Source organism: Bolinopsis microptera, chromosome 9 (genome assembly GCF_026151205.1).
Source record: "Bolinopsis microptera isolate Bmic1 chromosome 9, MBARI_Bmic_1.0, whole genome shotgun sequence".
In the NCBI taxonomy this organism is placed as follows: domain Eukaryota; kingdom Metazoa; phylum Ctenophora; class Tentaculata; order Lobata; family Bolinopsidae; genus Bolinopsis; species Bolinopsis microptera.
The window spans coordinates 8,453,235-8,478,868 of NC_087080.1; the positions used below are offsets into that span (position 1 = coordinate 8,453,235).

General features: G+C 41.6%; 2 protein-coding genes across 2 annotated transcripts in view; both read left to right on the forward strand.

Annotated features, from left to right (window-relative positions):
- Nucleotides 1-25,634, forward strand: part of LOC134820849 (vasculin-like protein 1) — a 632,099-nt gene that overhangs the window by 378,362 nt on the left and 228,103 nt on the right. The window lies entirely within an intron of this gene.
- The window catches only part of LOC134820841 (uncharacterized), a 45,262-nt gene that overhangs the window by 17,365 nt on the left and 2,263 nt on the right, over nucleotides 1-25,634 (forward strand). The window contains exons 5-17 of the mRNA XM_063831474.1: nucleotides 17,273-17,381; nucleotides 17,676-17,775; nucleotides 18,386-18,492; nucleotides 21,266-21,430; nucleotides 21,559-21,690; nucleotides 21,830-21,970; nucleotides 22,188-22,305; nucleotides 22,426-22,545; nucleotides 22,639-22,750; nucleotides 22,925-23,147; nucleotides 23,326-23,518; nucleotides 24,007-24,238; nucleotides 25,499-25,605. Coding sequence (XP_063687544.1) covers nucleotides 21,278-21,430; nucleotides 21,559-21,690; nucleotides 21,830-21,970; nucleotides 22,188-22,305; nucleotides 22,426-22,545; nucleotides 22,639-22,750; nucleotides 22,925-23,147; nucleotides 23,326-23,518; nucleotides 24,007-24,238; nucleotides 25,499-25,605 — 1,531 coding nt within the window. The 5' untranslated portion in view covers nucleotides 17,273-17,381; nucleotides 17,676-17,775; nucleotides 18,386-18,492; nucleotides 21,266-21,277. The remainder of the gene's footprint in view (nucleotides 1-17,272; nucleotides 17,382-17,675; nucleotides 17,776-18,385; nucleotides 18,493-21,265; nucleotides 21,431-21,558; nucleotides 21,691-21,829; nucleotides 21,971-22,187; nucleotides 22,306-22,425; nucleotides 22,546-22,638; nucleotides 22,751-22,924; nucleotides 23,148-23,325; nucleotides 23,519-24,006; nucleotides 24,239-25,498; nucleotides 25,606-25,634) is intronic.

A 25,634-nucleotide genomic window follows, 5' to 3' on the forward strand; every position in this document is an offset into this window, starting at 1 on the left:
CTCCCAACACCCCAACTGTGGTTATCCAGCTGCGATCTATTATCTGAGTGTGGAATCTCTTTTGAATTATATTTAAGTTTTTCGATGTACGTTTAGAATTGATGCTAACTTATAGAACTTTATTAACACATTTAATGTAAAAGCACACACTATTTCTTCTCACCTGAACAGTAACCCTCGCCTCCGACCTGAGCTGATGAGCGTGGCCCGTGTATCTTGTCCCACAGTAGTAGGTATAATGAACTTCCTCAAAATCCTCAGTTTCACGAGTGGTCAATGTTATAACCCATTTAGGTGGCACTTCAGTTTTTATACACGGGACTTCAGGCCCACATTTTATTTCTTCCTCGTCCGATTCAAAGTCTGTCTTTCTTGTCCATCTTAGATATCTAAATGCTCTTTTACTCCCAAGAGAACAGGTCAGATTATAGCTTGTCCCAACTTTGACCTCGGTGAATGTTGGAGTTAGATTAACTTCAAATAATTGGTCCACTTTAGGTATCTGGTAATAGTTAGACACCAAACTTGTGTTGTTCGTCAGATGTGTGACACACGATAAGTTGGCGTTAACATGTGATTCGTAGTGCAGAATGATATCAAAAGTTTTTGTCGGTGGCTGGGTTTTATTGTGAGGATCAGGATATGGAGAAGAGAGGTCTCCCTTATAAAACACCCCGTTGGTAACAAGCAAAGTGTTTTTCACGGTCAATCTAAAGAGTTCTTCACAATCAGAAGGTAATCTCGTGTCCAGCTTACACTGAAAAGTTACAGTTTCGTTTTCATCCCACAAAACTTCAAGAGGGTCGAATACCTCCAAAGTGTAAGCCTGGAACCTTCCAGGATTTGAGTAAAATGTTCCGATGTCCGAACAGATCTCCTTTGTCAGCTCCACGTTATCTATCTCGACAGTCCACCTTCTTTTGCTTCGGTCTCCAAATGTGTTCTCGAGTTGTGAGGATGAGTTAGAATCCAAGGGTGCTTCCCAGTTGGTTGCTGTGCTGGGTGTGGTTTGGAGCAGGGAAGTGTCTGTCTGATTTTCTGATGAGTTTACAACTCCAATAAAAGTAAGGAAATTTGTTCCAAACAAGAACAAGGAGATCATAATCTGGTTGTGTAATTTGATATTGAGAAAATGGGAAATTCGGAAATTACAGTAGATTGCAGATTTAGCGGTCGCCCATATTTGAAATGCAACTAAATTATTTGCATTTCTTATTGAAGTTATTGTGTGGTCTGCCAATTTACACAAAGAAAATTAACCAATTATGTGTCATCAATGCCGAAGTGATTTACAAAATCGATCAATCTGACGTCGAAAGAAAATGTGAATTTCAATTAAGACATATCAAGCTTCTGATGAACGTTTTTGATGATTCCGTGTATTGCGATTTGCGACAAAGATAAAATGCTCTTTTCAGGTGAATCATCAGACATTTTCATCAGAAGCATCACAACAATGCGACTCAGATCATAAACAATGTTCCGATCCGGATATTACACACAAAAATTATCTAGCAATTTAATTATTAATTTCTAAAAACATGATTAAACAAAGATAATACCCAGGTCGACACTAAGAATTTAATAGGTACATGGCTACAAACATTAGTAAAAAATGGACTAAAAAAATAATTGTATTATTAAAAACCAAGTTCATCAAATCATCGTGCAAATTTCACTCCTCTTACAAGAAAGAAAATTGCAAAGTTTAGGGCAGTTGAAACTGAGATTAATGTAGGATGTGATTAAGTTTTGGCATCTTAATCTGTGTCTAACTACTCACTGTAGCAATCCAATATTTGTATTAAATTAAGAATAGCAAAGGAAGCAGAAAATTTACGGTCTTTGTTGACAACTTATAAAAACATCAAAGCGACTATTCCTCAGGGCCTGGTCAGGGGTATAAAGGTACCCTCAAGGGCTCCGGGGCCTCGTACATGTTAAAAGGTAGATTAGTTAAACATAATATAAATATCTCCGGGATTTCGACGCGGGATCATATTATCACTCAGCCCGGCCCGCTGTTAGATAAACATCTCAAGGTGATATCATCCCGCCCCGCAAATTTGTATAAACCCGGCCCGCTTTTTAGTCGTAACTGATGTTTATCATTCAATTCTCCGACTTACAATAATCAATGATACTGCTGATTAGAACTCGATAATAGTAGAACAGTTAGACGCGCGATCACGTGGGCGCGTCACGTGCGTACCACGTGCCACCAATAGCATACGCCGAGTCTATACCACGTGACACGAAAGCGCACCACGTGATATGAAACATCGTAACCGTCCACTTCTTTTACACGCAAATTCCTGGGAACGTTGCCAAAGCAGCTAATTCTTGGAATTTCTCCAACGCGTGGCGTGAGAAGTTGGCGACTAGCCAGCTACCCTTGTCCGTGCCCTAAATATAGTATTGTTTTGCTTGCTCTCCTTCCAGCTCTTGTTCCTGCTAACGTTCAAGCTATTGCTCCACTATGACAGATCGGTTTGACATTCAGATTGATGAACTGCTTTCCAATCTCTTCTAAAGTATAAATCCCTTGTCGAAATCGCCGGAGATAATTATAATCCATAAACACTTCACGCTCAGGGCTAAATAAATGTAATCCCTCAGCTGGCGCTTCGGGATTACATATTAACACAAAACTCGTGCGCTGCGCGCACTCGTATGTGTTTATCAGATCATCCCGCTAGCGCGGGATGATCTGTTATATAAACCCTTTGCGTGGCGGGTTTATGTTATTATGTATCCTTTGGAGATGATCTGATGATGGGGAGACAATCGTAAGATTAACAATTACATTACAATGTACTACAGTTTAAACAATAGCTTCTGTAATGTAATGTAGATAATTCGTTACAACACATTCAAATACACCAATAAAATTCAAATAATTTAAATATTAGTTTTAAACTAATTACAACACTACAAATCTATTACATTTATTGAGGACGTTACAGAAGGAATTGATTTAATGTAGTTGGAGGAGTAGTAGTTGGAGGAGGAGTAGTTGGAGGAGTAGTAGTTGGAGGAGTAGTAGTTGGAGGAGTAGTAGTAGTTGGAGGAGTAGTAGTTGGAGGAGGAGTAGTTGGAGGAGTAGTAGTTGGAGGAGTAGTAGTTGGAGGAGTAGTAGTTGGAGGAGGAGTAGTTGGAGGAGTAGTAGTTGGAGGAGTAGTAGTTGGAGGAGAAGTAGTTGGAGGAGTAGTAGTTGGCGGAGTAGTAGTTGGCGGAGTAGTAGTTGGCGGAGTAGTAGTTGGAGGAGTAGTAGTTGGAGGAGTAGTAGTTGGAGGAGTAGTAGTTGGAAGAGTAGTAGTTGGAGGAGGAGTAGTTGGAGGAGGAGTAGTTGGAGGAGAAGTAGTTGGAGGAGTAGTAGTCGGAGGAGTAGTAGTTGGAGGAGTAGTAGTTGGAGGAGTAGTAGTTGGAGGAGAAGTAGTTGGAGGAGTAGTAGTTGGAGGAGTAGTAGTTGGAGGAGTAGTAGTTGGAGGAGTAGTAGTTGGAGGAGTAGTAGTTGGAGGAGTAGTAGTTGGAGGAGTAGTAGTTGGAGGAGTAGTAGTTGGAGGAGTAGTAGTTGGAGGAGTAGTAGTTGGAGGAGGAGTAGTTGGAGGAGAAGTAGTTGGAGGAGTAGTAGTTGGAGGAGAAGTAGTTGGAGGAGTAGTAGTTGGCGGAGTAGTAGTTGGCGGAGTAGTAGTTGGAGGAGTAGTAGTTGGAGGAGTAGTAGTTGGAGGAGTAGTAGTTGGAGGAGTAGTAGTTGGAGGAGTAGTAGTTGGAGGAGTAGTAGTTGGAGGAGTAGTAGTTTGAGGAGTAGTAGTTGGAGGAGTAGTAGTTGGAGGAGTAGTAGTTGGAGGAGTAGTAGTTGGAGGAGTAGTAGTTGGAGGAGTAGTAGTTGGAGGAGTAGTAGTTGGAGGAGTAGTAGTTGGAGGAGTAGTAGTTGGAGGAGTAGTAGTTGGAGGAGTAGTAGTTGGAGGAGTAGTAGTTGGAGGAGTAGTAGTTGGAGGAGTAGTAGTTGGAGGAGTAGTAGTTGGAGGAGTAGTAGTTGGAGGAGTAGTAGTTGGAGGAGTAGTAGTTGGAAGAGTAGTAGTTGGAGGAGTAGTAGTTGGAGGAGTAGTAGTTGGAGGAGTAGTAGTTGGAGGAGTAGTAGTTGGAGGAGTAGTAGTTGGAGGAGTAGTAGTTGGAGAGTAGTAGTTGGAGGAGTAGTAGTTGGAGAGTAGTAGTTGGAGGAGTAGTAGTTGGAGGAGTAGTAGTTGGAGGAGTAGTAGTTGGAGGAGTAGTAGTTGGAGGAGTAGTAGTTGGAGGAGTAGTAGTTGGAGGAGTAGTAGTTGGAGGAGTAGTAGTTGGAGGAGTAGTAGTTGGAGGAGTAGTAGTTGGAGGAGTAGTAGTTGGAGGAGTAGTAGTTGGAGGAGTAGTAGTTGGAGGAGTAGTAGTTGGAGGAGTAGTAGTTGGAGGAGTAGTAGTTGGAGGAGTAGTAGTTGGAGGAGTAGTAGTTGGAGGAGTAGTAGTTGGAGGAGTAGTAGTTGGAGGAGTAGTAGTTGGAGGAGTAGTAGTTGGAGGAGTAGTAGTTGGAGGAGTAGTAGTTGGAGGAGTAGTAGTTGGAGGAGTAGTAGTTGGAGGAGTAGTAGTTGGAGGAGTAGTAGTTGGAGGAGTAGTAGTTGGAGGAGTAGTAGTTGGAGGAGTAGTAGTTGGAGGAGTAGTAGTTGGAGGAGTAGTAGTTGGAGGAGTAGTAGTTGGAGGAGTAGTAGTTGGAGGAGTAGTAGTAGTTGGAGGAGTAGTAGTTGGAGGAGTAGTAGTTGGAGGAGTAGTAGTTGGAGGAGTAGTAGTTGGAGGAGTAGTAGTTGGAGGAGTAGTAGTTGGAGGAGTAGTAGTTGGAGGAGTAGTAGTTGGAGGAGTAGTAGTTGGAGGAGTAGTAGTTGGAGGAGTAGTAGTTGGAGGAGTAGTAGTTGGAGGAGTAGTAGTTGGAGGAGTAGTAGTTGGAGGAGTAGTAGTTGGAGGAGTAGTAGTTGGAGGAGTAGTAGTTGGAGAGTAGTAGTTGGAGGAGTAGTAGTTGGAGGAGTAGTAGTTGGAGGAGTAGTAGTTGGAGGAGTAGTAGTTGGAGGAGTAGTAGTTGGAGGAGTAGTAGTTGGAGGAGTAGTAGTTGGAGGAGTAGTAGTTGGAGGAGTAGTAGTTGGAGGAGTAGTAGTTGGAGGAGTAGTAGTTGGAGGAGTAGTAGTTGGAGGAGTAGTAGTTGGAGGAGTAGTAGTTGGAGGAGTAGTAGTTGGAGGAGTAGTAGTTGGAGGAGTAGTAGTTGAGGAGTAGTAGTTGGAGGAGTAGTAGTTGGAGGAGTAGTAGTTGGAGGAGTAGTAGTTGGAGGAGTAGTAGTTGGAGGAGTAGTAGTTGGAGGAGTAGTAGTTGGAGGAGTAGTAGTTGGAGGAGTAGTAGTTGGGAGGAGTAGTAGTTGGAGGAGTAGTAGTTGGAGGAGTAGTAGTTGGAGGAGTAGTAGTTGGAGGAGTAGTAGTTGGAGGAGTAGTAGTTGAGGAGTAGTAGTTGGAGGAGGTAGTAGTTGGCGGAGTAGTAGTTGGAGGAGTAGTAGTTGGAGGAGTAGTAGTTGGAGGGAGTAGTAGTTGGAGGAGTAGTAGTTGGCGGAGTAGTAGTTGGAGGAGTAGTAGGTTGGAGGAGTTAGTTGCGGAGTAGTAGTTGGAGGAGTAGTAGTTGGAGGAGTAGTAGTTGGAGGAGGAGTAGTTGGAGGAGTAGTAGTTGGCGGAGTAGTAGTTGGAGGAGTAGTAGTTGGAGGAGTAGTAGTTGGAGGAGTAGTAGTTGGCGGAGTAGTAGTTGGAGGAGTAGTAGTTGGAGGAGTAGTAGTTGGAGGAGGGAGTAGTTGTTGGAGGAGTAGTAGTTGGAGGAGTAGTAGTTGGAGGAGTAGTAGTTGGAGGAGTAGTAGTTGGAGGAGTAGTAGGAGGAGGAGTAGTTGGAGGAGTAGTAGTTGGAGGAGTAGTAGTTGGAGGAGTAGTAGTTGGAGGAGTAGTAGTTGGAGGAGTAGTAGTTGGAGGAGTAGTAGTTGGAGGAGTAGTAGTTGGAGGAGTAGTAGTTGGAGGAGTAGTAGTTGGAGGAGTAGTAGTTGGAGGAGTAGTAGTTGGAGGAGTAGTAGTTGGAGGAGTAGTAGTTGGAGGAGTAGTAGTTGGAGGAGTAGTAGTTGGAGGAGTAGTAGTTGGAGGAGTAGTAGTTGGAGGAGTAGTAGTTGGAGGAGTAGTAGTTGGAGGAGTAGTAGTTGGAGGAGTAGTAGTTGGAGGAGTAGTAGTTGGAGGAGTAGTAGTTGGAGGAGTAGTAGTTGGAGGAGTAGTAGTTGGAGGAGTAGTAGTTGGAGGAGTAGTAGTTGGAGGAGTAGTAGTTGGAGGAGTAGTAGTTGGAGGAGTAGTAGTTGGAGGAGTAGTAGTTGGAGGAGTAGTAGTTGAGGAGTAGTAGTTGGAGGAGTAGTAGTTGGAGGAGTAGTAGTTGGAGGAGTAGTAGTTGGAGGAGTAGTAGTTGGAGGGAGTAGTAGTTGGCGGAGTAGTAGTTGGAGGAGTAGTAGTTGGAGGAGTAGTAGTTGGAGGAGTAGTAGTTGGAGGAGTAGTAGTTGGAGGAGTAGTAGTTGGAGGAGTAGTAGTTGGCGGAGTAGTAGTTGGAGGAGTAGTAGTTGGAGGAGTAGTAGTTGGAGGAGTAGTAGTTGGAGGAGTAGTAGTTGGAGGAGTAGTAGTTGGAGGAGTAGTTGGAGGAGTAGTAGTTGGAGGAGTAGTAGTTGGAGGAGTAGTAGTTGGAGGAGTAGTAGTTGGAGGAGTAGTAGTTGGAGGAGTAGTAGTTGGAGGAGTAGTAGTTGGAGGAGTAGTAGTTGGAGGAGGAGTAGTTGGAGGAGTAGTAGTTGGAGGAGTAGTAGTTGGAGGAGTAGTAGTTGGAGGAGTAGTAGTTGGAGGAGTAGTAGTTGGAGGAGTAGTAGTTGGAGGAGTAGTAGTTGGAGGAGTAGTAGTTGGAGGAGTAGTAGTTGGAGGAGTAGTAGTTGGAGGAGTAGTAGTTGGAGGAGTAGTAGTTGGAGGAGTAGTAGTTGGAGGAGTAGTAGTTGGAGGAGTAGTAGTTGGAGGAGTAGTAGTTGGAGGAGTAGTAGTTGGAGGAGTAGTAGTTGGAGGAGTAGTAGTTGGAGGAGTAGTAGTTGGAGGAGTAGTAGTTGGAGGAGTAGTAGTTGGAGGAGTAGTAGTTGGAGGAGTAGTAGTTGGAGGAGTAGTAGTTGGAGGAGTAGTAGTTGGAGGAGTAGTAGTTGGAGGAGTAGTAGTTGGAGGAGTAGTAGTTGGAGGAGTAGTAGTTGGAGGAGTAGTAGTTGGAGGAGTAGTAGTTGGAGGAGTAGTAGTTGGAGGAGTAGTAGTTGGAGGAGTAGTAGTTGGAGGAGTAGTAGTTGGAGGAGTAGTAGTTGGAGGAGTAGTAGTTGGAGGAGTAGTAGTAGTTGGAGGAGTAGTAGTTGGAGGAGTAGTAGTAGTTGGAGAGTAGTAGTTGGAGGAGTAGTAGTTGGAGGAGTAGTAGTAGTTGGAAGAGTAGTAGTTGGAGGAGTAGTAGTTGGAGGAGTAGTAGTTGGAGGAGAAGAAGTTGGAGGAGTAGTAGTTGGAGGAGTAGTAGTTGGAGGAGTAGTAGTTGGAGGAGTAGTAGTTGGAGGAGTAGTAGTAGTTGGAAGAGTAGTAGTTGGAGGAGTAGTAGTTGGAGGAGTAGTAGTAGTTGGAAGAGTAGTAGTTGGAGGAGTAGTAGTTGGAGGAGTAGTAGTTGGAGGAGTAGTAGTTGGAGGAGTAGTAGTTGGAGGAGTAGTAGCTGGAGGAGTAGTAGTTGGAGGAGTAGTAGTTGGAGGAGTAGTAGTAGTTGGAGGAGAAGTAGTTGGAGGAGTAGTAGTTGGAGGAGGAGTAGTTGGAGGAGTAGTAGTAGTTGGAGGAGTAGTAGTTGGAGGAGTAGTAGTTGGAGGAGTAGTAGTTGGAGGAGTAGTAGTTGGAGGAGTAGTAGTTGGAGGAGTAGTAGTTGGAGGAGTAGTAGTTGGAGGAGTAGTAGTTGGAGGAGTAGTAGTTGGAGGAGTAGTAGTTGGAGGAGAAGTAGTTGGAGGAGTAGTAGTTGGAGGAGTAGTAGTTGGAGGAGTAGTAGTTGGAGGAGTAGTAGTAGTTGGAGGAGTAGTAGTTGGAGGGGTAGTAGTTGGAGGAGTAGTAGTTGGAGGAGTAGTAGTTGGAGGAGTAGTAGTTGGAGGAGTAGTAGTAGTTGGAAGAGTAGTAGTTGGAGGAGTAGTAGTTGGAGGAGGAGTAGTTGGAGGAGTAGTAGTTGGAGGAGTAGTAGTTGGAGGAGTAGTAGTTGGAGGAGTAGTAGTTGGAGGAGTAGTAGTTGGAGGAGTAGTAGTTGGAGGAGTAGTAGTTGTAGGAGTAGTAGCTGGAGGAGTAGTAGCTGGAGGAGTAGTAGTTGGAGGAGTAGTAGTTGGAGGAGTAGTAGTTGGAGGAGTAGTAGTTGGAGGAGTAGTAGTTGGAGGAGTAGTAGTTGGAGGAGTAGTAGTTGGAGGAGTAGTAGTTGGAGGAGTAGTAGTTGGAAGAGTAGTAGTTGGAGGAGTAGTAGTTGGAGGAGTAGTAGTTGGAGGAGTAGTAGTTGGAGGAGTAGTAGTTGGAGGAGTAGTAGTTGGAGGAGTAGTAGTTGGAGGAGTAGTAGTTGGAGGAGTAGTAGTTGGAAGAGTAGTAGTTGGAGGAGTAGTAGTTGGAGGAGTAGTAGTTGGAGGAGTAGTAGTTGGAGGAGTAGTAGTTGGAGGAGTAGTAGTTGGAGGAGTAGTAGTTGGAGGAGTAGTAGTTGGAGGAGTAGTAGTTGTAGGAGTAGTAGCTGGAGGAGTAGTAGCTGGAGGAGTAGTAGTTGGAGGAGTAGTAGTTGGAGGAGTAGTAGTTGGAGGAGTAGTAGTTGGAGGAGTAGTAGTTGGAGGAGGAGTAGTTGGAGGAGTAGTAGTTGGAGGAGTAGTAGTTGGAGGAGTAGTAGTTGGAGGAGTAGTAGTTGGAGGAGTAGTAGTTGGAAGAGTAGTAGTTGGAGGAGTAGTAGTAGTTGGCGGAGTAGTAGTTGGAGGAGTAGTAGTTGGAGGAGTAGTAGTTGGAGGAGTAGTAGTTGGAGGAGTAGTAGTTGGAGGAGTAGTAGTTGGAGGAGTAGTAGTAGTTGGCGGAGTAGTAGTTGGAGGAGTAGTAGTTGGAGGAGTAGTAGTTGGAGGAGGATTAGTTGGCGGAGTAGTAGTTGGAGGAGTAGTAGTTGGAGGAGTAGTAGTTGGAGGAGTAGTAGTTGGAGGAGTAGTAGTTGGCGGAGTAGTAGTTGGAGGAGTAGTAGTTGGAGGAGTAGTAGTTGGAGGAGGAGTAGTTGGAGGAGTAGTAGTTGGAGGAGTAGTAGTTGGAGGAGGAGTAGTTGGAGGAGTAGTAGTTGGAGGAGTAGTAGTTGGCGGAGTAGTAGTTGGAAGAGTAGTAGTTGGAGGAGTAGTAGTTGGAGGAGTAGTAGTTGGAGGAGTAGTAGTTGGAGGAGAAGTAGTTGGAGGAGTAGTAGTTGGAGGAGTAGTAGTTGGAGGAGTAGTAGTTGGAGGAGTAGTAGTTGGAGGAGTAGTAGTTGGAGGAGTAGTAGTTGGAGGAGTAGTAGTTGGAGGAGTAGTAGTTGGAGGAGTAGTAGTTGGAGGAGTAGTAGTTGGAGGAGTAGTAGTTGGAGGAGGAGTAGTTGGAGGAGAAGTAGTTGGAGGAGTAGTAGTTGGAGGAGAAGTAGTTGGAGGAGTAGTAGTTGGCGGAGTAGTAGTTGGCGGAGTAGTAGTTGGAGGAGTAGTAGTTGGAGGAGTAGTAGTTGGAGGAGTAGTAGTTGGAGGAGGAGTAGTTGGAGGAGTAGTAGTTGGAGGAGTAGTAGTTGGAGGAGTAGTAGTTTGAGGAGTAGTAGTTGGAGGAGTAGTAGTTGGAGGAGTAGTAGTTGGAGGAGTAGTAGTTGGAGGAGAAGTAGTTGGAGGAGTAGTAGTTGGAGGAGTAGTAGTTGGAGGAGTAGTAGTAGTTGGAAGAGTAGTAGTTGGAGGAGTAGTAGTTGGAGGAGTAGTAGTTGGAGGAGTAGTAGTTGGAGGAGTAGTAGTTGGAGGAGTAGTAGTAGTTGGAGTAGTAGTAGTTGGAGTAGTAGTAGTAGTTGGAAGAGTAGTAGTTGGAGGAGTAGTAGTTGGAGGAGTAGTAGTAGTTGGAAGAGTAGTAGTTGGAGGAGTAGTAGTTGGAGGAGTAGTAGTTGGAGGAGAAGAAGTTGGAGGAGTAGTAGTTGGAGGAGTAGTAGTTGGAGGAGTAGTAGTTGGAGGAGTAGTAGTTGGAGGAGTAGTAGTAGTTGGAAGAGTAGTAGTTGGAGGAGTAGTAGTTGGAGGAGTAGTAGTAGTTGGAAGAGTAGTAGTTGGAGGAGTAGTAGTTGGAGGAGTAGTAGTTGGAGGAGTAGTAGTTGGAGGAGTAGTAGTTGGAGGAGTAGTAGCTGGAGGAGTAGTAGTTGGAGGAGTAGTAGTTGGAGGAGTAGTAGTAGTTGGAGGAGAAGTAGTTGGAGGAGTAGTAGTTGGAGGAGGAGTAGTTGGAGGAGTAGTAGTAGTTGGAGGAGTAGTAGTTGGAGGAGTAGTAGTTGGAGGAGTAGTAGTTGGAGGAGTAGTAGTTGGAGGAGTAGTAGTTGGAGGAGTAGTAGTTGGAGGAGTAGTAGTTGGAGGAGTAGTAGTTGGAGGAGTAGTAGTTGGAGGAGTAGTAGTTGGAGGAGAAGTAGTTGGAGGAGTAGTAGTTGGAGGAGTAGTAGTTGGAGGAGTAGTAGTTGGAGGAGTAGTAGTAGTTGGAGGAGTAGTAGTTGGAGGGGTAGTAGTTGGAGGAGTAGTAGTTGGAGGAGTAGTAGTTGGAGGAGTAGTAGTTGGAGGAGTAGTAGTAGTTGGAAGAGTAGTAGTTGGAGGAGTAGTAGTTGGAGGAGGAGTAGTTGGAGGAGTAGTAGTTGGAGGAGTAGTAGTTGGAGGAGTAGTAGTTGGAGGAGTAGTAGTTGGAGGAGTAGTAGTTGGAGGAGTAGTAGTTGGAGGAGTAGTAGTTGTAGGAGTAGTAGCTGGAGGAGTAGTAGCTGGAGGAGTAGTAGTTGGAGGAGTAGTAGTTGGAGGAGTAGTAGTTGGAGGAGTAGTAGTTGGAGGAGTAGTAGTTGGAGGAGGAGTAGTTGGAGGAGTAGTAGTTGGAGGAGTAGTAGTTGGAGGAGTAGTAGTTGGAGGAGTAGTAGTTGGAGGAGTAGTAGTTGGAAGAGTAGTAGTTGGAGGAGTAGTAGTAGTTGGCGGAGTAGTAGTTGGAGGAGTAGTAGTTGGAGGAGTAGTAGTTGGAGGAGTAGTAGTTGGAGGAGTAGTAGTTGGAGGAGTAGTAGTTGGAGGAGTAGTAGTAGTTGGCGGAGTAGTAGTTGGAGGAGTAGTAGTTGGAGGAGTAGTAGTTGGAGGAGGATTAGTTGGCGGAGTAGTAGTTGGAGGAGTAGTAGTTGGAGGAGTAGTAGTTGTAGGAGTAGTAGCTGGAGGAGTAGTAGCTGGAGGAGTAGTAGTTGGAGGAGTAGTAGTTGGAGGAGTAGTAGTTGGAGGAGTAGTAGTTGGAGGAGTAGTAGTTGGAGGAGGAGTAGTTGGAGGAGTAGTAGTTGGAGGAGTAGTAGTTGGAGGAGTAGTAGTTGGAGGAGTAGTAGTTGGAGGAGTAGTAGTTGGAAGAGTAGTAGTTGGAGGAGTAGTAGTAGTTGGCGGAGTAGTAGTTGGAGGAGTAGTAGTTGGAGGAGTAGTAGTTGGAGGAGTAGTAGTTGGAGGAGTAGTAGTTGGAGGAGTAGTAGTTGGAGGAGTAGTAGTAGTTGGCGGAGTAGTAGTTGGAGGAGTAGTAGTTGGAGGAGTAGTAGTTGGAGGAGGATTAGTTGGCGGAGTAGTAGTTGGAGGAGTAGTAGTTGGAGGAGTAGTAGTTGGAGGAGTAGTAGTTGGAGGAGTAGTAGTTGGCGGAGTAGTAGTTGGAGGAGTAGTAGTTGGAGGAGTAGTAGTTGGAGGAGGAGTAGTTGGAGGAGTAGTAGTTGGAGGAGTAGTAGTTGGAGGAGGAGTAGTTGGAGGAGTAGTAGTTGGAGGAGTAGTAGTTGGCGGAGTAGTAGTTGGAAGAGTAGTAGTTGGAGGAGTAGTAGTTGGCGGAGTAGTAGTTGGAGGAGGAGTAGTTGGAGGAGTAGTAGTTGGAGGAGTAGTAGTTGGAGGAGTAGTAGTTGGAGGAGTAGTAGTTGGAGGAGTAGTAGTTGGAGGAGAAGTAGTTGGAGGAGGAGTAGTTGGAGGAGTAGTAGTTGGAGGAGTAGTAGTTGGAGGAGTAGTAGTTGGAGGAGTAGTAGTTGGAGGAGTAGTAGTTGGAGGAGTAGTAGTTGGAGGAGTAGTAGTTGGAGGAGTAGTAGTTGGAGGAGTAGTAGTTGGAAGAGTAGTAGTTGGAGGAGTAGTAGTTGGAGGAGTAGTAGTTGGAGGAGTAGTAGTTGGAGGAGTAGTAGTTGGAGGAGTAGTAGTTGGAGGAGTAGTAGTTGGAGGAGTAGTAGTTGGAGGAGTAGTAGTTGTAGGAGTAGTAGCTGGAGGAGTAGTAGCTGGAGGAGTAGTAGTTGGAGGAGTAGTAGTTGGAGGAGTAGTAGTTGGAGGAGTAGTAGTTGGAGGAGTAGTAGTTGGAGGAGGAGTAGTTGGAGGAGTAGTAGTTGGAGGAGTAGTAGTTGGAGGAGTAGTAGTTGGAGGAGTAGTAGTTGGAGGAGTAGTAGTTGGAAGAGTAGTAGTTGGAGGAGTAGTAGTAGTTGGCGGAGTAGTAGTTGGAGGAGTAGTAGTTGGAGGAGTAGTAGTTGGAGGAGTAGTAGTTGGAGGAGTAGTAGTTGGAGGAGTAGTAGTTGGAGGAGTAGTAGTAGTTGGCGGAGTAGTAGTTGGAGGAGTAGTAGTTGGAGGAGTAGTAGTTGGAGGAGGATTAGTTGGCGGAGTAGTAGTTGGAGGAGTAGTAGTTGGAGGAGTAGTAGTTGGAGGAGTAGTAGTTGGAGGAGTAGTAGTTGGCGGAGTAGTAGTTGGAGGAGTAGTAGTTGGAGGAGTAGTAGTTGGAGGAGGAGTAGTTGGAGGAGTAGTAGTTGGAGGAGTAGTAGTTGGAGGAGGAGTAGTTGGAGGAGTAGTAGTTGGAGGAGTAGTAGTTGGCGGAGTAGTAGTTGGAAGAGTAGTAGTTGGAGGAGTAGTAGTTGGCGGAGTAGTAGTTGGAGGAGGAGTAGTTGGAGGAGTAGTAGTTGGAGGAGTAGTAGTTGGAGGAGTAGTAGTTGGAGGAGTAGTAGTTGGAGGAGTAGTAGTTGGAGGAGAAGTAGTTGGAGGAGGAGTAGTTGGAGGAGTAGTAGTTGGAGGAGTAGTAGTTGGAGGAGTAGTAGTTGGAGGAGTAGTAGTAGTTGGCGGAGTAGTAGTTGGAGGAGTAGTAGTTGGAGGAGTAGTAGTTGGAGGAGTAGTAGTAGTTGGCGGAGTAGTAGTTGGAGGAGTAGTAGTTGGAGGAGTAGTAGTTGGAGGAGTAGTAGTTGGAGGAGTAGTAGTTGGAGGAGGAGTAGTTGGCGGAGTAGTAGTTGGAGGAGTCCTAACTCTCCTCACGTCCGTAAATGGAGTTTTCTTTGTATCATATAAGTATGTACTATAATATACAATACATAAGCTAATCAATGAAATAATTCATTATGTAAACCAAGTAACGAACTATCTAAACTAGAATATTAAACGGAGTTAACATCCATGGTATTCTCACTAGAGAACAGGATAAAAAGCGGGATTGGAGCGAAACCTGCTGTCAATAGAGCAGTTTTCCTTTTAGTTGAAGTTTATCCAGATCAAATTACATGATCATTTCAATTTTTAATGAATCTACCTTTAAATTTCCTCAATTCATCATCGTATGGGCCAATTTAGGCACTATAATTCCTGTTGCACTCGGACAACTGAACCTAATCTTGACTTTTCGTAGACAAGGTAGCTTGGGAAACCCAATCAGTCTACCCAGTTAACTTTGAAACGGCAACTGAACCCAATCGTCAATATCAATCTAGAGATAATTTTACAACCGGAGAAATCGTGACAATTAAACAGGTTTTCAAATGTAGCTCTAGTTTAGCTGTTCCCTGGTTTCTACTGCTATAATTTCGGAGACAAAACAGAGACAATATTTCAGTAATTTATATTTGAATTGGTAATTGTAATATATGATAAATTAATAATCATTACTTAAAATATCTCAGGATAGTGTCCAAAGCACTATAAAGAGAGTTCATAAGCACCTGCTTTGATTTATTCATTGAAATTGAAGTTTTAAAATCTCAAATTTGAAACACATGTTCCTGAGATCAACATTTTGCTCCTTACTCTTTTTTTTGACGTCAACTGTAGACAATTTCGTGAATTGCACTCATTAAATTGTTAACCTTGTATCTCAGCTTTCGAGTGGAAGATCAAAACATACAATATATACTTTTAGTTACATATTATTTAGGACAATACCTTGCAGAACACGTCATGTGCCAGGTTACAAGGTCTCAAGTTTTAAATTGTAAAACAAGATTAGTTTATCAACTCTTGTCTCTTATTCGTCATTTTCACTGTCAGTGTAATAATTAGGAAATGGAAAGTTTGGATCGCTAAAGTTGCTGTAATCAAGGAGCTTGAAATCCCATTTATAAATTTCATAAAACTTGTCTACCAGTTCCTTATCCAATGTAGAAAATAGTTCCCTTGCTTTTACTACTGATGTCTGTAATCTTGGATCACTTTGTCTGTCATAAGATCCTGGCAAAGGAATTTCTATTCCCACTTTCTTGAAGAACTCAGTGGACATTTGTTCCGCAAACTCCATCGGTAAAATATAGTCATATCGGACTTTGTCCACCACTAAAAACCTGTGTTGAGGAATGAAATGTGGATCTGTCAGGATTTTCTCGTTTCCTTTTACTGTATACCTTACATACTCCTCGAACGTTGGAGTTACTATCCCGGTTTCTATTAAATGCACTAGTTTGTTAAGAGAGATGTGAGTGACATCCCGCTCGGATTGTAGGATCGCCAACTGAAGTTTTGGCAAAGTGTTTCCTTGTGTTTTCTCGCTGGATAATTTCTGTCTGTATCCAGAAACAGCTCTAACCCAAGGGTTTCTCAATGCCACAATACTGGTCGCTGTGTTGATCTTCTCGTCGTATTTTCCTTTCCATATTATAGCAAAATTAGGAAGTCTGTAAGGAAATGAAAGTTCACTGTGTACATCAGGCAGATACTCAAGTCGACTTTGTAGTACGCCCTCTGCTTGTAGGAAGAGTTCTTTCCAGTGCGAACACCCTGTTTTAGGTATTCCCGTGAAAATTATGTTAATATTGGGGAAATAATACGTTTGATTGACTGAGGTATGAATCCAGTCAGATGGCGGCTGGTAGGTACTGTACAGTTCATCATAGAATCGGTTTAACTGTTCTTTTAACCACTCTTGAGATGGGATCTCGTAATCAATCATGGATGAAACTGCTCTTAAATTGAGCTCGAACTTTGTCTTTATGATTTCCAGATAAAGTATCGAAAAAAAAGAACAAAAAGCAATCGAAATAAAAATAGATTTGTAAAATTTTGACGAGACCATCAATAAACGTGAACGTTAACGAGAATATAAGAGTAATCTGTAATTATACACAATGTCTATACTGGCTAATATTGTCCAATCCACCGTACCATCTTCAAATGATGTGCCCATGTGTTTTTGTTCATAAGTATTGAATTTCGGTCGTTAATTTTTATAGTTATTGACCGAACCGCAAGCGAAAGGAGTATTTACGGTACACAACCACTTAGATTAGTTACATTATAATACAACTGCAGTTGTGTTAGTAGCAGAACCGTTATTGCACTATTCACACTCTGACATCTATACTTTATAGTGTTCTGTTTTACAAATGTAACGTACAATACTTTTACTCTCTGGGGCACCACAACTATTACACCTCATCACTCGCGTGTTTTACTATATTCCTACCCATTCTTCCATTTCTATATTAATTACCTTTTGATGATAGTTGGTAACGAAGTGAGAGTTTCCACTCAGTGTTATAACACTGAGTGGAAACTCTCACTTCGTCACCAACTATCATCAAAATATATGATCGACCCACTCATAAGAGCGAAGAAAGATTACCAATTAATTGGTAATTAACACTTATTATATTCGCTATATCTTTCACGACATTAAAACACGTGATGTTACCTCATGTTCTCCTTTTCTTTACTTGTTTTATTATTTAATTAATAAATCAATTAATTATCTAATCCAAAGGTTGTTGTATAAAAAGTTGTTCTCTTTTATATTTTGAACACATTGGTTCAATCTAGAACCTTCTACAACATTCAGAAGTCGTTTTATTAGCGGAGATTCAATGTGGTAAAAAGTGATAAATAGTGGTTATTCTTTACGAGTTTCGAAAATTTTACAAGTCCAAAATATTGAAGGTGAAAAATTTTATAAAAATTAGTTCATTATACGTGGAATGTAATTGTGAAAATTTTTTATGAAAATATATTTTTGAAATATTTGAAAATTTATTAATTATTTAATTAATTAATTAAACAATTTATTTTTGAAAAAGTTGTTGAAGAAAAAGTTGTTCTTCTTTGTTTTTTTAAAAACACAATGCTTTAAACTAGAATCTTCTAGGATATTCAGAACGTGACTTATTTGCAGAAAACCAAAGTGGTAAAAAAGGTGGTAAAAAAGTGGTAATTGTGGATTTTCCTGAAGTCGAGGATTTTGGGAGCTCTCTGGAATGATTCCTTGGACCTGTCCCGATCATATCCCGTTAAAATCGCTTTGTTGCGAATTTTGTCCGACAAAGGCTTAAATTAGGACGGATTTGACTGTACTAGTTTAAACTTCCTCACCTGTGACCTGTCTACGCAGAGTCACTAAATATAGGAAAATTGAGACCTTAAGAGCTTAAGGGGGTGAACCCCCACCCCCTTAAGGTCTTCCGTAAGGGCTGCGATCACCTTCAGATTGCAATTTGGTGGAAAGGAAAATAAGACGGTAAATCGGGTTTTTGATGTTAGAGTCCCAGTCGGCTCTTTGCTTGTAGAATAAACTGGAATGTTGGGCAAAGTTGATCGTATCCCAGCATGTGTATATATAATAAGTAAAGTACATATTATATAGATGAGCTTGACCAAGCGTTCTTGGTAGACATATGAAGAAGCGTAGGGTGCTCACTAAATTTATTGCTAATTGAGCTATTAATTAATTGCTAATTAAGATGTTAATTTCAGGGGGAGCAGGTATCTGGACACCCTCACGGTGTTCTGTAGTCGATACTTGAAACGGAATTCAATTTATTCTGCTATCTACCACTGCTCCAAACAGATAAACTCTGATGAGGTTTGATTAAACGCAATTAATGGAGTTATTTGGATGGTTTCCCTATTGGAATTATACTAATAGCTTATTAGTATAGATTGTTAAGAGGCAAATATTCGCCAAGAAACTGAAATACTTAAATTGAAAGAGCTTGAGAGCATGTTCTATTTTACAGGGTGTTTCATAAATAGTGTCCTTTTTTGATTTATTGTCAAATTTAGTACAATGAAAAAACCTTTCAAATTTTAAGAATCGTCCCTTTAAATCTAATTTGTTTCTAAAGTTCTTTCTGTCCCCAACAAGTTAACTGCTCAGGGAGAGGTAGATAAGGAGATCGTATCTTCCAGTGATGCGTCAGGGGAGGAATTGTTTAGCTTCGGTTGTCAGAGATATGAGGATCCTTTAACTATCGCAGGTTGTACAATATATATATCGAACTGCTGCACTTAAGATAGGATTATTGGTGGGTTTAAAAGGATCGATTTTTTCCTTTTCACCCTTTTGAAAAAAGGCAATAGTGAAAGGTTACGAATGGACGTTTTTGCAGAAAAACGTGGATTTTGGGGATTGCAGTAGGTGGGTCAAATATATGTCGTGTTGCTTCCGTTCGTTACCATGTCAACTTGCCGCGCACACGCGCGCGAGGATTGCTTGCGGAGATGTGGTGTATAGCTAGTCTGTGGTCAATGAATGCGCGGCGCACGAGCGTATTTTAATGTATACTAGTAATGTATAATATTTTGTAATAAGCCCAACTTGAACGTGGCACGCGTAGTGTATTGATGTTTCAATATTATTATTATAAGGTGAGCTGATTAGAGCTTATATTAATAGTTATAGTGAAATGGAAATCTAGCGTCCGCCAAGACGAAACAACGGGCGCAATTCTTGTTCCTTTTCTGATCCGAATTTTAAAAACAAAATCTTGAGCTGGCCCGTGCTGCGCTGTTATGGTACTGAACTTAAGAAGTCATAAGTTCAGTTTTTATCACGGTTTGTTAACCTTAATTAAGTAATTATTACAGTGCAGACATGCGATGTTAAAGTTGTAGCTAGACTTTTACTCTACGGAGCTGGACTGAACGTTACACCCTGTCCTCTACAGTCCTATCCTGAAGATCAGTCTAAAGAGGTATTTTTCTTACATTCTCCTTATATTCTGCTTACTTTAATTCGCATAATTTTCTTTCGCATTCGATACACAAAAGTTGTATCTATGCTGATAGTCTGTCGTCATTATTTTCATGTCTCATCATGATAAACTTTGCAAGTTTGTGTCTGTATTTAGTGTAACAAGGCAAAATAGGTTTATACATTTCCCTGTTTCCGCACACTGTTCGAGCATAATATGTATCTTTGGGTGTAAGCGAGCCACTTCAAACACGCAATAAATGCTGCTGCGATTGCGCGCCAAACGTATGTAACGCGCGTCCGCCGAATTGTTATCAACTGATGAAATTATGAGAGCGACTATAAGTAACTGGCAGTGTGGCGGTCACACCCTGCCGTATTCGGCCCTGTACGCAGATTTTAGTTTGTCCAAGAAGTGCGCGCAAAGTGCTCGCAAAAGTGATGGCGAAGTGATGGAGGTGATTCAAAAGTGATGGCAAAGTGACCTCAATGCGCACTGATTTTTTCCCGATCCATGACTCAAAGTGCCGAAGGCACAAAAGAGTCAAGGACAAGGGTTAGCTATCGAGGTTTTTTAAAAATATGGTAGCTTTGCGACCGTGTGTGCGACCGTGTGTGCGACCGAACGTGCCTGCGAGCACTGTTATCGCCCACGTGACTACCTGCGCAAAGTTATTTTGCGTGACAATCAGAATTATATAATTGTTGGCGCGCGGCGCTGAACCAACCAAGTACATTATTAATTTCATCATGTACGTATCCCACTAGGCACTAATTAATAGCATATTATTATTATTTTGAGTTAGTATTACTATTTTGCACAGTTCCGTGTCAGGTTGCATAAACAATAAACATATGGTTACATAGAAGTATACATGATACACGATTTTCAAATTCAATATAGAATTATATTAACTGGGCGGCGCTCGGCAGTCGGCATGTCACTTCGCCATATTTGCATGTTTATATAAACAGTAAAGACTGGGCCGTCCCCAGGTTGTATGGAATATGATAAATACGCCATCACGGATCGGGAAATTGAGCGGCCATCCACAAAAGAAAAGCGGCCGCATTTCTTGTTGATGCGGATATGATGGCAAAGTGATTGCGTAAATGATTGCGAAGTGAGTCAAAATGATTACGAGTGATGCGAAATGATTTGAAGTGATAGATAAATGCGAGGTATTGTGATAGTTGAAGTGAATTTCTCAACGGCCAGGTAGCTCAGTTGGTTAGAACGCAGTTCTTAGAACGCCAGCAATCGTGAGGTTGCAAGTTCAATACCGGCTGTCTACCTAGTCGTGGGGTGAGCGTCGTCGGCGTTCTGCTAAGGATCTCATAGGATTTATGCAGCCTCCCGGTCCACCCAGCCGAATGCTCGAGAAATCGTGTGTGAGGGTTAAATGGGGAGCTGTGCAATATAGTACAGCGAAAAAGCAAAACTCAATGGATGGTTACCGTAATGGGTGCCACATGCCTAGCATGAAATATTTACCTACTTACTTACACTTGTGTAGGTCTGTAGAAGCATTAGAATCGGGCGTTGCCTGCCACAGGCTATCCCGAATTTAGAAGCTTGCTTTCATCATTCATCATGAAGTGAATGCAGAAATGATGGCGAATGTGATGGAAAAGTGATGGAAACTCGCTGAACGTCGTTTTGGCGATGTATAAATCCAGATCACAGATGAAACATTTTTGATTTTTTTTGTTGCTCCGATTGTCTTCAAATTTTCGACTTAGCAGTTTTTTGGCCTAAAAAGATGATTGAACCGGGGTAAAATTGTAAAAACTAAAAGGAAAAGCCGCTATAACGTGATTCATGTCCAAAATACTGTTTTAACGGTTAATGATCTCTTCACTTAGGGATGTATGTGAGTTTACTATTGCACCAACCCATACCTGCAGATATTGAAGCAATAATTGTCCACTACAACTCCTCTATTATACCGAGACGTCATGTCATTTTTTTTTATCTAGACACTTATTTTACTTCGGTGTATTCCAACAGCCACAATGTTACACAAGTGCAACCAGCCAATTACAGGAAGCCGAAGGATCTTTTTGGCCAGTGACGGTTAAGGTAGTGTGTACCATACTTTCTTCGTCCGAGACTTTGCTGCAATGTGCAGCTCCTCATTTAACCCTCACACCCGATTTCTCGAGTATTCGGCTGAGTAGACCGGGGGGCTGCATAGACCACTCATGATCCTTAGCTGAACGTCGACGACGCTCACCCCACGACCAGGCAGTCAGTGGGTTTCGAACTCGCAACCTAACGATTGTAAGACAGGCGTTCTAACCAACTGCGCTACCTGGCCGTTAAAATATATATATAGTATATTTATTTTAGAATGCATGTGCAGCACATGTATAATAATAAATAGCTATAGCAGCTATAGCTGTATGGTATACTATAAAATATCGTCGATAGAATGCAAATTGGGATGATTTATATGATAGTAGTGTGGTTACACACCACCTGAACCTCGACCTCTGGAAATGTTTCATTTTGCTCGAGACTTATGATGTTATTCTTCATTTGAGAGAACTTTTTAGTGATCGTAGATATTGGAGTGAACTTTTCAAGTTTGAGTTTTGGGACATATTATCTTACAAAGGATCACGTTTCGGTTCTAAATTATTTCAGGATTGTTGACATTTGTAAGATTTAAATGTTTGATGATAATAATGTGGTGAGAGAAATATCAGTAATTTACTCAGATTAGCGCAGTTAGTTTGCTCCTCCGTAAATAAGTTCCTTATTTTCACAGGTATTCGCTTGGATGTTGCTAATGTTCATTGCTGTTGGTTATGAATTCTCTGACGATGACAGAAGAAAGATAAAAGCTAAATTGTCTGGAGTCGAAAGAGAACTTTTCACGAGATATCTTGAGGCTAACTCGATGTGTTTAGAGGAAATAGGAGACACCATTCCGGTTAGCAGTTCACATAATACAATCTAACTGTCATAGCGAATAGGTGGAATCGCCACAAACATTTCAATTATTTGTCAAATTTGTATCAATTTGTTTCAATCACCGAAATCTTTAGTATTACTTACCAGATAAATCCGTTGAAGATGGTGTTAGATAGGAATGATAAGAAAGATTTTAACGATGTTGTAAAGGTAATGATGATAGGTGAAGTGAAGGCTCATTTCCTTCCTCAGGATTCCATTGACATAAACGTCAGACAGGTATGACGATAAAGACAACAATTTCGTTAAATTTAAGTTAATCATATTATCATAATTTGAATAATTAGAAAACATATTATCATAGCAAGAAAACATATTATCATAGTACGCTTAACATTCGTATCTGTACATCCATCAGGTGTTGCATTGTGTACGCAAGAACTGTCACACTTCAAACATGACAGTATCAGCAGTTCTGGAGATAACTAATTTATTGGACGGTAAAACTCAGAAGAAGGGGTCTAGCAAGCTTAGTCAGAAGATTCGATCTGGAACTCAGGTTTTTATACTATGTACTATAATTTTACTATATATGCATCGTTTTAGACGATAAATCTGTTCTGATTCAAATAATAATCTGGTTCAGTATTATTTCTAAACTGAATCGGTTTTTGCTCGTTTGGACACGGGGCATTCTCACGTATCATAGAGCAGGGAAATTGTGCAATCTTCCTTTAAAATACAGTGTTCCGATAGTTAGAGTGCAATACTTTCAGTCGTTCACAAAACTTCTAAGGATGAAACCGAGTCAAGTAGCAATCCTTATCTTTCTGTTTGGACTCTTCTCTGAATTCGCCATAGGAATCTTCATGTACTATCTAGACGTGATATCAGGTAATTCAGCACCAATCTAAGATATTAAATAATCGAATACATAATCTATTGGATAATCGTATAAATTTGAGACATCTTTCGATCAGATGTATGAGCATGAACTGTGACATTACCTCTCAGACGTGCTGCTAGCAGTGGAGTTGTATGAGAAAGACTCAGATCTGACTAGCTACACTAACCAGGCCACTCAAGTCCTCTGTTTTACTTTCATTCCCCAGGGTCTCATCGGCATTTTTCTAGGTAAGTTCTTGAGTCTCCCGGAACTGCGTATTTTGTATTTGTTTGCCGCGTTGATTTCACTAAGTAGGTCTAATTCATATTCAACGTTTCCAGGGGTTCAATATCTGAAGAAACGCGATATGATGAACGTTATTTTCTCTCTGCTGTGCTTTGTTGGTCTTGGGCCGGTGGTTGTAGCTTTCGAATGTGTCGCAACTAGTATGAAGTAAGAATATCAATTAAGTTTGAGTAACTCCACGAGTAACAATGATGGTTTGCTTTATTTTTAGTTCGAACTCAACAGAATATTACAGATATCTCTACATTTATGTTTGTGTTTTTGGCATTTGGCCAAAACTGTCATTTGAACTCTATTTCAGAAATGAAATATTTTTCTCAGGTGGTATAATGAAGGTCACATCCTTGAATCACACGAAGATAGAGAGAAGAGGGCGAAAAAGAAACAAAAACAGGAAAAGAAACCGAAGCAAAATCCTTCGAACAGGTTCTCTCCCCCAGAAGGGCCACCTGGCGCCCCCTTTGAACCAGAGTGGACCCACCCTCTGGATAAGGAGCAAAAACCCCCGAAATCTGGGCGTGATGATCATCCTAAACCTCTCAAGGTCAGAAAATAAAACTCATATTAGTAATAACCGTACAATTAATATGTAGTTTTACCAACCTCCGACTATTCTCTAACTAAGATCTAAGAGTCTTGCACTTTCCCCTTTTTGAGTTGAACAGAACATCCTTTACCAAGTGTTACCACTTACCCTGTTTCTGAGCACTGATGATTAACAGGATCTGTTAGACGAGCAGATAGAACGCTGGAACGCCATTCGTATCTGGGAGGCTTCACTGGAGAGCGGCCCTGAAATACTTCTCCAACTGTACATCGCCATGTGCACCAACACATACAGTATTCTCTCGTTAGCTCTGTCATTTTTTAGCCTGGTTCAGGCTGCTGCTGAGTACTATTACTGCAAAGCTTCGGGTAATTCATTTATAATTCCAGGTGGATTCCTTGGAATTTTGAATTTGTGTGGACTTTATTTATGTTTAAAATGGTAAAAAACCTTAATGGTATTAGGATTTTTATGAAAATGATATTTTAATTTTAAAACGAATAGTGTGTTAAAATTGATAAGGCATTAAGACTTAATCGCTCATCAAGCGAATACAACGAACGGCAATTCAAGTAATACAGGCTGCAGACAAAAGACAATGATACTGACTAATGACTATTAAAGCACAATTAATCAGTAACATCACGTTTCTCACATACGTAATTATCAGTCGCACTGCTGTAAACTCAATTTTTAATTTTCAATCAAAATTTTGCACCCTCTTTCCAAATATTGGGCATTGGCCAATGATCTGACTTTCATCAGTCACGTAAAACACATTTATTTTACTTAGGTAATTCCACATCATGGCTACTAATCAGTTTGATTGCGTCTAAATGACCACGTGTTCCCTCAGGTGCAATAGGGATCCCCCACCTAATAATCCTCTCCTCCACCACCACCCTCTTCCTCATATCACGTCTCCTCTCTGCCTTCTCCTTCATCTTCAAGTACGGAGTAGTCATCCTCTTCCCTCTAGCTGTGTTCTTTGTTACGATAGTCGTGGACATTGCCGTTAACTGGGAGAAAGTGGAGAATAAGGTCCTCCATGTCACTACTTACCTTTCCAGTCTCTTCATTCTCGTCCGGTAAGTCACTACTTACCTTTCCAGTCTCTTTATTCTCGTCCGGTAAGTCACAACTTACCTTTCCAGTCTCTTTATTCTCGTCCGGTAAATCACTACTTACCTTTCCAGTCTCTTTATTATCGTCCGGTAAATCACTACTTACCTTTCCAGTCTCTTTATTCTCGTCCGGTAAGTCACTATTTACCTTTCCAGTCTCTTTATTCTCGTCCGGTAAGTCACTACTTACCTTCCAGTCTCTTCATTCTCGTCCGGTAAGTCACTACTTACCGGCTAATGGCATTGAAAAGTATTTAACTTTCTTTTTAATTCTTGTTTTATTGTAAGTGTATTTCAGTTGCTGGTAGTGGTGTGGTCTAATAATTTTATTAGCATGCGCTCTGATTAAGTGATCAGAGCTAGGCGCCGCATTATTAATCACGTTAGAAACATTCCAGTTGCTGATGCAATGGTTGCCTGATTTAGATAGTCCTATCGCAAAAATTATCGTTCCACGAAAAAATAATGGCGTCACCATGAAAATTATGAGGTGCAGGAGTTTCATTTTGCAGCTAATTTTTTATTCAAATCGAATTATCGTGTTCTAGAAAACATTTTAATAAGGTTACAATATTATAATTGATAACGAAAGATAAAATTAACAAGACACAATGTTTGCTGATTAAAGCCATGATTTACTACGCACTGTCGAACAACCGTGAGATTTGATTTGTGATAATCTTGTAACATGCTTAAAAGGTTTACAATCATTATGGCAGCGGCGACAGGCTTGTAAATTACAATTTCATCACATCACGTGTATTGATATCATTATCAATATCAGCAAATATAGCGTTTTCGCTAAATCATGACTCGCCAAGGATATTCACAATTTTGTACGACAGGGCTTCAATCGATGTATTTTGGATGCTGATTCTGAATTACCCTTATGACGCTCCTTCAGTAACTTTATTGGTTAATAAAAAAAACTTGATTACGGCCATGGTTAAGGCTATAATTAGCTTCGGAGTTATGGTCAGGGTTAGGGTTTAGAATGATAGGTATAACCGTTCTGTTCAGCTGCAAACCCATAATTAAAAGCTCAATTCACGTGATAGCGTACTGTTGAGTGAATTAGTAAATTAGCGAATTAGTAAAAGCCCAAACATGGTTTTTTGTCAATGCACATTTGCTGCACGCAGCACGGTTAGCACACATCAAAAGGTAAAATTGATCAACCCTAAACGAAAGAGGAACCAAGTTTTTAACTTTATTTTCAATCAGATCAAAATTCGAGCGGAATTCTTCCGGGCAGCAGATTATGTTTTACATGCTGATGATAATAAGCAATGGTCTGTTGGTGATTCATGTTGTTTACCCTCCTACCGTTGGTAAGTTGTAATATGAAAACAGCACTCAG